The sequence below is a fragment of the Larimichthys crocea genome, chromosome III (assembly GCF_000972845.2).
Source record: "Larimichthys crocea isolate SSNF chromosome III, L_crocea_2.0, whole genome shotgun sequence".
NCBI classification, from domain to species: Eukaryota; Metazoa; Chordata; class Actinopteri; family Sciaenidae; genus Larimichthys; species Larimichthys crocea.
The window spans coordinates 1,788,623-1,800,150 of record NC_040013.1 but is presented as its reverse complement, the minus strand read 5'-3'; the positions used below and the strand labels follow the sequence as shown (position 1 = coordinate 1,800,150).

Genomic DNA, 11,528 nt, shown 5'->3' with positions numbered 1-11,528 from the left:
CTCAACTCAGCGAAGATCTCCTCATGGTCCATGTAAAAGTCCACTTGAGGTCCCCATGTCCAAATGTCCAACTTCACAGCAGAAATAAACATGTTTACAGCCTGGTACATGTGAATTTATATACAACTCACCTGTTCAGGTTATATTAAGGCTTAAAGTTATGCAGGATTAAGAGCGTGGACGCTTTGTGACAGGTGACACAAATTCGGTAACATAGCAACCAAATATATTTATGTGAATGATCTATTTCATGTGGAAAACACAATCTGACCTCCTTGTGTGTGTGTGTGTGTGTGTGTGTGTGTGTATTCCCCTTTAGAAATCTAGGGGAAGATCAGCACCAGCACCTACTTTTACTTTCACTTGGTTCCCTTTTTTCAGTTTCTGGTTTCAACTGGAGCAAACAAACTGTACTAGCCTTGTGAGTTTCCACGAATCCACTCACTGGTATATGACAGCACGTTCCCTCGAACTCACACAAACAGCACACACTGCCCTACCCTTGAGTGTTTGTTTTCTGCACAGCGTGGCCTGTAAGTGCCTGGGGATGTGTGTGTGACGTTATACTGACTAGGGTTGAAAGGGGAAGATGTTGGGACTTGTTAGACCTGCAGGGCAAACTATGAAGCACACATGACACACTGCAGGTGAGTGGATGGAACGTGTTTTCATATTTCTTAAAAAACATGAGCAGCTGGAGGCTTAAATAAAAACCTGATAGAACAAAGGAGGCTGTGATTGGTTTGAGTTCATTCTCACATGTTTTTGTCCTAAAATACTCGGATATAAGAATTTAAATTCTTCTTCAAGACCTCACTGTGTGTTACTTCTGTGCAACTGCAGCTGTTTGTAACCCCCCAAATTCCCTGAACCAGTACTGAGGACATAGCATAAGTGTCATCTGCTGTGGTTTCAACACTGTTTACCAACTGAAGCTAGTGTCAACCTAATTTCACAACCACCTTCTAACTGATGTACACCCTGAAAAGACTTCTCGGTGCTGTTGAGCTCTTATCTTCTTTGTAACCTCCCACAAGACGTGTTTACACTCTCAACACAAAGTGCGTGTGTGCTTGTGTATGTATCTTTGTGAGGACCTATGTGAGTTGGGATCAAGGACATTTTAGCCTGTTTGACTGTTAGTATGTTGTTTTGGGATGAGGGTTACAATATGTTTGGGTTCAGTTTGGGGTAAAGGTTTGGGTTGGGTGTGTAGTTGTGGTAGTTAATGTTTTGTTTAGGGGCTAGGGGCTAAGTAATACGTTATGTAAATGAGGGTCGGTTGAGTCAATACTGCTGATACAAGGCCTTTGTTGAGTACAACAATACTAGAGTCAATTGGAGCGATACCAAAACATTAATTGTCTTTACATTAGATTACGTTTGGGCACATGAACACTGATATATTATTATTATTATATATTTATTATATTATATATATTATATCTTGTATTTTAACATGCATTTACAGAGAATACTTAGGTGTAATTATAGACCAACATTGAACTGTATTTTCTCTGCCATCTTATCCCTCTGACCCCAACCATGTCCTGAACGGTGGATACAAATTATTACCAACAAACAGGAGATACAATCTTCTGCAAATTCACAAGGTTAAACAATTGGCAATCCTTTGTGCACCAGTCAATGCTAAAATGAAATATGGAGCTCAGTCCCAGATCAAATACATGTTGAAAGGCCTTGGGTAGTCTCTTGTTTGTAGTGGTATTTTAAATGTATATATGTAATTGCAACATTCTCCTGCTGCTCTGACATTGCTACATTTTATCGCATTCTCTCAGGATAATATTTATTATTTCAACACAGTGACATAAATAACTCAAGATCTCGAGAAAACAAATGAAATTCACTCTATGACCGCTTGGGGCTTCCATAGTTTACTGCTCTGTGAAAGACTACATTAACTGTGTTCACTTATAAAGAGTACTGGTATCATGATCAGTGTCCTTGAAAACATGTTTACACTCTCACTGCCAACACAACAAGTATGTGGTCTCCCATAACAAACAGGCTTTTATAGCTTTCATGTTGTAACTCTCGACTTGTTTTGTTCGTCTGACAGATATCGGTGGCAGGATGTATACACACAGTACCAGTCAAAAGTTTAGACACACCTTCTTCTTCATTGTGTTTCTTTGTTTTTGTCAAAAAAAATAACACGTATGAATTATGTGGTAAATAAAGTTTTATATTTTAGATTCTTTTCTTTGACGCTTTGTACACTTTTCATTCTCTCGGTTTTAATTTACAGGTAGCATCACATGACCTGACCTCCACAATCACCTGACCTGAACCCAGCTGAGATGGTATGGGATGAGTTGGAGCACAGAGTGAAGGAAAAGCAGCCAACAAGTGCTCAGCATATACGGGAACTCATTCAGGACTGATGGAAAACCATTCAGGTGACGACCTCATGAAGCTGACTGAGGAAGGAAAAGTGTGCAAAGCTTCATCAGAGAATCTAAAATATGTTTACCAGATAATTCATATGTGTCCAAATTTCCCTACGGGGATTAATAAAGTACTTCTGATTCTGATTCTGATCAAATCAAATCAAATCAGATTTTATTTGTATAGCCCAAAGTCCATTTTCCTCTGAGGCTTTACAATCTGTACAGGGAGTGACACCCTCTGTCCTTAGACCCTCGGTTCGAGTGAGGAAAAACTTGCCCACAAAAACCTTTAACAGGGAAAAAAGGTGGAAGAAACCTCAGGAAGAGCCACAGAGGAGGGATCCCTCTCCCAGGACGGACAGACGTGCAATAGATGTCACGTGTACAGAACAAATCAACACAAACATATTGTACAATTACAATGAATGATAAAATGACAATGAATTACAATGACTGATAAAATGATTACAGTAGCAGTGGAACCTGTGACAGAGATAGAGAGACACAGATGCACAGCAGCAGCAAATCATCAACTAACTATAAACTGTGATGGAGATATGGCAGCAGTAATGACAGTTATAATATGTGTAGTGGACGTCGTGCAGGACCACAGCAGCAGCCACGATCCACCAGAACCTGCTGGATGAATATATTTATATATATAGATATATATATATATATATATATATAACAAAACATCATCCAGTAAGGGTCCTTAGGCAAGACCCCTCCTGATATATCAGCCTACCTCAGGATGAGTGACACATAACTGATAGAGTCACTACCGGCTCAGACATCGCCCGGCAACAAGGTGCAAATGTCCACTTAGCTACTGGAACAAAACACAGATGGACGAGGGCGAAAAATACGGAGTTGCTGGAATGCTACTATACAAGCAATCCCCCAAAAACTGGGAGAGTGGCTCCAGGAAATCCCAGGAACAACATCTAAGCCTCAGTCCAGAAGAGTGCGTCCTAGGAACATCGAAGATACTGCGCAGAACCCTCAAACTCCCAGCCTCTGGTAGGGACCCGAGCTTTGAGGATGACACGGATACCACCCCGCCGGGGTAGAGGAGATATTTATATATATATATATATATCTATCTATATATTGGCAAAACACTGTCTTGTTTCACTGTGTACACTGAGAGTAGTTACTGTACGTATTACAGCATTATATATTATATAGGATTGTTTGTGTGATATTTACGTATTAAAAGTATGGAAGGAAAAAAAAAGCAGTGAGAATAAATAGTTTAAAGTTATTATTGCACCAGTAGTTTTCCTGACACTGTGAGTCTGGTGTTCATCACAGTAACATAATGGGGCAGGGACGTCACTAGGTTTAAGAAACTGGGGTGGCTTAGCCCATAGAGGAGAAAAGTTATTGCGCGCTATGCACGCGCCGAAAATTTTTTCAGAGCACCAATTAAAGCTTTGTCAATCAATTGAACATGGACTGGAATTTCAGTGATGTGGGCGTTCTCTATATGAAAAAGTGGAATGGATTGTATAATGACGCACTGAAGGGGCTCTCTCTACCGTACCCGATGAAATGAGATTTATGATCATATTTAAGTGAATAATGACAGTTTATATGATTATTGGTTTAAACTCATATTCTGGCCACTTTGTATTGCATAAATAGGCATTTTTTTGTGAAAAAAAAATGTAATAAATAAAAATAATAATAAAACACCACCAAATTATTTAGGGGGGCTTGAGAATAGGGGGGCTGAAGCCCCCCTAAAATAGGCCTAGTGACGCCACTGTAATGGGGCCTTCCCAGGAGATTACCCTCTTAATCATACTATAAAAAAAAATAACAATAATAAAAAAATCAGTCGTGTCAGCTCTGCCACTATTATTCATGTGTCCATTCATTTATGTGGATTACTCAATAAAAAGATTCGTGGCCTTGTAGGAGGATGACGAATGGATGTGTAATAACTCCGGCTGTGCGCATGCGCTAGTCTAACTGTACATAAAGCAGGGGAGGGAGAAGGGGGGCGGGGGCTTCAGCTGCCAGCCAATGGGAGCGCGTTATTCTAGCCGTGACATCACCCGCCACTCCTCTTACTAAAGAAGGAAACAAACATCCATCCAGAAGGAACGGGAGACGGAGAGAGAGAGAGGTAGGAGGGCGAAGGAAGGGAGACCTGAACCCACCTTAACCCACCTGAACCCACCCTGAACCGGCCTGACACGGAGGGGACAGCGCTACGGAGACACGCCGAGGAACCAGGACCACACAAACCGTCGACATTTTGTTTTTCTTCATCTTCTTCTTCATCTTCTTCTTGTGCGCGAGGACATAACGGCTACTTTTTTCCCGCTGACGTCTCGCGAGAAACTTCCATCGATTTAAAAAAAAAAAAAAAAAAAAAAAGCAGGTGATGATGGATTAATTTTTTAACACTTTTTTTTTTAATGATTTTTGAAGTGAGCTCAGCTTGTCGAGGTAAACAACGAAAAATAATTATTTATAAAAAAAAAATAAAAAAAAGGCGACAGAGGTGGAGGTGGGTGTTTAAACTATAAGCTGACGGTCGGTCATGGCGACCTTTAACGGCGGATTGAAAGGTCAGGTTGGTGTTTAAAAGCAAAGATTTGGTGTTTTATGTTGGTTTTAAGTTCACCAGCTTCACCTTCGTGCCTGGAAATATCACAAGCCGTCAAACGTGACTGAAAAACAAGGGAGGGAGCTAGCTGCTCCTGCTGCTGGTGCTGGTGGTGGTGGCTTGTTTTTCTATTTGCCCCGAGCTTGGAGGGGGATGGTGGGGCAACTAAAGCCAGCTAATTCCTATCTGGAAATAGAAAATTCAGGCGAATACACACGAAGAAACGAGGCTGCTTCGAGTTTAAAATGACCCCACATCCGTTTTGGTTGAATATTTAAAACGAGCTCTGCCCTGTGTTTGCTGCTTGTTGTTGTTGTTGTTGTTGTGGAAGTAGTTTAAAGAGCTATGTGTTTACGTTTGTGAGCACTTTTTAAAGGTGATTATGTAATGGTGAGGTTGTTCACGTTGCTTCTTTGTAAGAAAAACAGGGGGAGATGTCTGCTAAACAGGAAGCAGGAGAGAGACAAAGGAGAGAAAGCAGAAACAAAGGGAGCACACTGTCTGTCTAGACTGTTTCAGAAAACACCACCGCTCCTCGCTTCATCTGCTCATCCCCCTTTTTTATTTTTAAATCCAAAATATAATAACACATTGCTGACAAAAACAACAACACAGGGGCTTTTTGTCCTTCAAGTGTGACTCAGTAGTTTTGAGCCCAGCAGGGCCCTGAAATATGAGCCGAGCCTGCGACTCATACACCAAAGTTATTGTTGTTTTTATGTGATATCTTCTTCAAACTGGTCCAACCGTCGATTGGTTTTCACTTTTTTTTTTTGCTGTGAAAGGAAGTTGGTGGCAAAGGTTTTCTTATCTGCACGGTGCTGGAAACCCCCTGACTGACGGATGTGTGTTGTTCTACGACACATCACGGTGTAAAAACAGGGAGGAGAAAGAAATATTTTGGTGATTTCAGCTCGCTGATGTGTTTATAATCACCCCGACGTCGTCTGTTTTTCATCAGTAGCATCCTGTGTGGATTCGTATCCAGTTGAAAGCCAGGTAGATTTAAAGGTGAGGTTAACACGCCTGCCTGTTTGTCTGACAGCTGGGCCTTTTTAAAATGTGACAGCTGAGCCTCAACATCTCCATCCATTGTTCCTTTGTGTCAGAAAGTCAACAAGTCAGGGTTAATCTAACGGGGCTGCTGAAGGGGCCTCGACGTGTTTTTCTTGTCTAGGTGAAGATATCAGCGATGACCGTGTGTGTGTTAGGAAACACGGGAGTTACCAGCCTCCTAACTCAGTCCAACTGTCTGGTATTTTTTCAGCAGTCAGCAGTCGAACACGTGACGCGTGAAGGGAGAGAAGGTCTTTGTGGGCTTTTCCAAGGAAACCCTTTGTTGACACGGGAGTGATAACATGCAGGGGTGGGGGAGGTAGAGAGAGAGGGAGGGAGGAGGGGAGCTGAAAATTTAATAGCACTTGTTAGTCTTTTGGTGAGGTCGGGACACCTCGAGTGAACTGACAGGACGTTCTGAAACAACTGCCAGCCTCTCCGGGAACATTAAGCTCGCCTGCTCTTGTTTGTGTCCGTGACCAGAATATATACGAGCTTCACACCGACGCAGCTGCCATGTTACAGCACAAAAGGGGCCAAAGGTTGTTTACAAGGGGGGAGTATGGCGTTGGATGAGGGGGGGTGTTTGGTATCAGTCGATCTGATGATTTGTAAATCAGTCAGACAGACAGGAAGCCTTACCCAACCACTCTAGGCCTTCCTGTCTGTGTGTGTGTGTGTTTGCTCATTCATCAAGGTGTTTTTGATCCGCCTCCTCCTTCCTCCATTACACAAATTCCTGGTGTGTTGCATTACGACAGAGCCCGGCAACGACGTCATCGCACGCTCATACGGGCTCGTTTACGGGGCGTGAGCGAGCGCGGAGAACTGACTCGGGAAGTTTTGAAATACCTCGTGTGGCAAGAACCACAAAGAGGGAGGGAGGGAAAGCGGGGCCTGTTTTCTTCATCTTCATCCGTTATCTCGAGTCTTTCTTTTTTTTTTTTGTTCCTTTTTGTGGTCGCGTGAGTCAGAACTTCTTCAGAACTTCGTCAGAACTTTTTTGTCTACTCTGAGGAAGTGATGACGGGGCGTGACGCACGGTGACGTCGCCGCTTTAAAGCAGCGTAATGATGTGAAAATAAGAGTTTGTACTAAAAAGGCTGTGGGACAGGACAGAGGCCCAGTTTCTGCCAAGGTACTGAACAGAACACAGCGAGCGTTGTTTGTTCCCTGGACTTCCTGCGGTGAAACGAAGGCGTGTTGTTCTCTGATTTTCATAATATCACTCCTGTTATCAGCCCAACCAGTTTCTCCGGCGCACACACTAGTTTCTGTCAGTCTATTAAACATTTCTCTCTCTCTCTCATTGTAGCAATGGCCCAAGAGACGAACCAGAGCCCGGTGCCCATGCTTTGTGCCACAGGCTGTGGTTTCTATGGCAACCCGAGAACCAATGGCATGTGCTCCGTATGCTACAAGGAGCACCTGACGCGGCAGCAGAGCAGCGACCGCATGAGCCCCCTCAGCCCTATGGGTAAGTGAGTCCCTACGCATGTAAACACACAAACAAACTACAGATTTACAGCCAGAGATCAGGCAGACGGGCTCCAGGAAGAGCTCACGTTGTTTTCAGAAACCAGTTCTCGGCCGGTCGGTGTGTTTTCCCAGCTTTTCTCGCCCTCGCCCGTCCTCCCTCTCTCTTTCTCTTTCTGTTTTTCCACTCTGTGTAATGAAAGACAGCTGTTTCCTTCATTACAGTGTTCAAGGTTATGTGGGTGTTCACTCCTTTTAGGCATTTCTAAGGTCAAACATGGACGTTTTAGCCTGTTTTCAAACAACAGATACATAGTTATTTCATATTTAACAGTTCTCTTGTTCATGTTTTGTTCTCTGTGTCTAACGGAGTTCACTCTGTTCGCCTCCAGGCTCTGCTGCTAGTCCTACCTCAGAGGCCTCAGCCATCCAGAGACTAGAAGCCAGTCTAGCCAAGGTTGATGCCTCCCCTGCCTCTTCACCAGACATGTCTAGGTCAGTATTTGCTCTTGTTTGTTTAAGGAAGATGATGAGCTTTGTTTTTAAATTTGGCGAAGGTGTGAACCGTTGTTTCTCCCTTTTTATTTTAGAACTATTCAAGGATCTCTTCCTGTGACTCAACAAATGACAGAGATGAGCATCTCGAGAGAGGATAAGCCAGAACCCTTAGAACCTGGTAAGGAACACCAGACACACACACACATCGCTCATGAATACACTCGTAGCAGCAGACATTGAACACACGCAGGTGATCGCTCACATACAGACTACTCCTCAAGGCAAACATCGCCTTGTAGGACCCACAGTTTATTTTTGGTACTGCTGGTTTTCGTTACAGCCTCCAAGAAAGCGAGACAGCTCAAAAATAACCGTGTTTAAAAATACCTCTACACCAGAGGGCTTTCTCAGATCTGATGCCGCCTGCCAGAGGCTTTCTCAGAGTAGTGCACTATTTTCTGCCAAGAACAAGAGACGGCAATTAAGCAGATAAGGAACGTTCGAATTACGATCATTTGGGACAAAAAGTACACGATTTCCAGTGTGTTTGCACGCGAACAAAACTCATTAATCCACTGCTCTTGCAAATTAAAGATGTGTCAGATAATTACAAATGAAACTGAGCATGACTAATGTGTTTTCTTCTCTCTTTGTGTAGTTGTAAACCAGCCTGCTGCTTCTAGCCCAACTCCTGTAGCTTCTTCCAGCAGTGAAGACGGCAAAGGTGACACCCCCAAACCCAAGAAGAACAGGTGCTTCATGTGCCGCAAACGAGTGGGCCTTACAGGTGAGTCGGCGATAATAGTTTAGCTGGTCACGGATAGAAAAACACCTCCTGTTCTGGGTTTGACCCTTTTTAAAAAAAATAAATACATTGTGCTTTCAGGCTTTGACTGTCGCTGCGGCAACCTGTTCTGCGGCATCCACCGGTACTCCGACAAGCACAACTGTCCCTACGATTACAAGGCCGAGGCTGCCGCCAAGATCCGCAAGGAGAACCCCGTGGTGGTGGCCGACAAGATCCAGAGAATATAGATTTGACAAAACAACAACAACAACAACAACAACAACAACAGCAGAAGCAGAAGCAGACGATGACAACATCTTTGACAAAGACTGGAGTATGAGTGTGAACCTTTTGGAATGAGCACTGGCACCGAGTGGCCATGTGAGGATTGAAAGGACTTGATTCATGAAAAATTACAACCTCAAGAAAAAAAAAACAGAAGAAGAAAAAAAAAAAAGATCCTGTCTGAGGGAGATGCATGAATGATCACTTTTTTCTTTTTTTGATTAATTCATTAGTTTGTTTTATCCTATTTTCTGTGGTGTGACTTTGCCGCTGTTCAGTCCCTCTCTTCGTTTTGTTTTTTTTTTAAGAATATGTATTGTCTTATAATTAAGAGCAGCCCAGGCTAACTGTCCAGGTAACGCTGCGCTCCTCTCACCCCCAGAAACCAGGCGCCAGTTTGTGCCAAACCGTAAGACCATTTCACTCAGATCCCTGTCACGTGATCTTTTTCAAAAACATCCAGACTACACAGCGTAACAGTCCCTCGACCTTTATTACTCCGTTGGTACTGGAGTCCGTCAACGTTTGGAGAACCGTACAAGTGTCCCCGACCATGCACAAGGGGCGTTGTTACCTTGTCTCTGTCTTTCCTAGCTTTACCTACCTCACAGCTGCTGTGTTAAGCTTTTGTCGTCTTCCCCGTTTGTTTTCCATCCAGCTTCAACCCCAGCGGAACAATGGATCATCTTGATAGTCAGTCAGCCTCCGTGACCCCTCTGATCAGCATGTCCGTGTTGACTTTGATCGGTTTGATTGTGATTTTAAAAAACAAAACAAAACAAAACAAAAAAAAAAGGCTGCTCCATTTTAAAGCTGGAGGTATCACGCTTAGACAGGGACAGACAGATTACTCCACGTTACGCTGATTCCAAACATTTTCAATGGACTTCAAGGGTAACAGAGTTTAAACCACCACCACCCATCACCACCTCCACCACCACCCATCACCACCTCCACCACCACCCATCACAGACGCCTGGTGCAGGGCTGTGCGTACCGATGTGTGGCCTGAGAAGGAAGGATGGCACCCTTCCCTTCCCCTGGCGCGTTGGCCTGTTAGGTGAATTTTTAGGGGCGTGAATGAACTGAATGGGATAAATGCATGAGTTACTCTTCATCTACATTAGTGTTTCACTCGGTCGACTTAGGGGTTTTTATTTGCTGAGAGACAATTATGTTATATTTTATTATCATCTTTTTTGTTCTCTTCCATCGATATTGTACTGATGTTAGCGCATGTATTCAGTGCATTTGTGGAATTAGGGGTATGTGAACCATGATTTTTTTATTTTAATGCGCTAACAGAAAGAGTGTGTGTGTGTGTCCTTTCCGTCTGTGGAGCTACCCGGTTTATCAGCACATGTTTACAGAACTACAGGAGCATGCCAGAGCTAGATTTATTAAAAGAAAGCACCGTAGAGAAGTGTGTGTGTGTGTGTGTGTGCGAGTGTGTGTGTGCGACGGCTGCCTGACACATTGAAACATGTATGTTTGTGACTTGTGTTAACCCCCTCCACCCCGATCCACTTCTTCTTTTTTTTGCCCCCCTCCCCTGTAAGGATGTTTTTCATTTACGAGACAACTGTATGTATCCGTTTGAGTTTTTCCTTTCTGATTCTTAGTTATATGCAAATTTGTACAAAAAATGAAAAAACAACAAACTGTGTTGATATTTATGTATTACATATAATCTTGCTATCCAGCATTACGACAGAATAGTATCATGTAAATAAAACTGTACAGAGAGACATTACCAAGCTTCGTCGTGTGTGCACTTCTTTTTAACCGAGTCGCTTTGGGAAGATGATTCAGCACAAGATAGTTGGAGGTAATTTCAGTCAAGACGAGAATAGTGTAGGAGCGCCGGGAGCTCCAGCACAACCCTGTAATCCCTTACCCCGACTAACCCGGCCTCTTTAGCATCCTCGTGTTAATACAGAGTTCTGGCAGCACAGGCTGTAAACTCGCTCAAGAGACTCTTGTCCAAACCTCGTCTGGGTCACACAGGAAGAATTAATCCCCTAAACTCTGGAAGAAACTGCTCCATCTTCACGTACATGCAGGGCTCCCATTTTGTATGTATGTATGTATGTATGTGTGTGTGTGTATGTATATGTGTGTATGTATATGTGTGTATATATATGTGTGTGTATGTATGTATGTATGTATGTGTTATGGACATTTAAAACAAACAAACACATGAAATGTGTATTTAAGGTCTCACAGCATGAAGGTTCCTGGTTCGAATTCTGTGTCGAGTTTGCATGTGACTCTAAATTGGCCGTAGGTGTGAACGTGACCATGAATGGTTGTTTGTCTCTATGTGCCCTGTGATGAACTGGCGACTTGTCCAGTGTGTACCCCGCCTCTTGCCCAGAGTCAGCTGGGA

General features: G+C 43.3%; 1 protein-coding gene across 2 annotated transcripts; it reads left to right on the top strand.

Moving 5' to 3' along the window:
* Positions 1 to 4,501: 4,501 nt before the first annotated feature.
* On the top strand, positions 4,502 to 10,892 carry zfand5a (zinc finger, AN1-type domain 5a). Of its 2 annotated transcripts, none has more exons than XM_019259487.2 (6): positions 4,502 to 4,809; positions 7,409 to 7,570; positions 7,962 to 8,064; positions 8,160 to 8,245; positions 8,726 to 8,854; positions 8,954 to 10,892. In XM_019259487.2, the coding sequence occupies exons 2-6, from the start codon at positions 7,411 to 7,413 to the stop codon at positions 9,100 to 9,102; spliced, it is 627 nt and encodes a 208-aa protein (XP_019115032.1). In that variant the 5' UTR covers positions 4,502 to 4,809; positions 7,409 to 7,410; the 3' UTR covers positions 9,103 to 10,892. The 2 variants fall into 2 exon arrangements, with proteins under 2 accessions (XP_019115032.1, XP_019115031.2); XM_019259486.2 differs by having other exon boundaries at positions 4,502 to 4,877.
* The last annotated feature ends 636 nt before the right edge of the window (positions 10,893 to 11,528 follow it).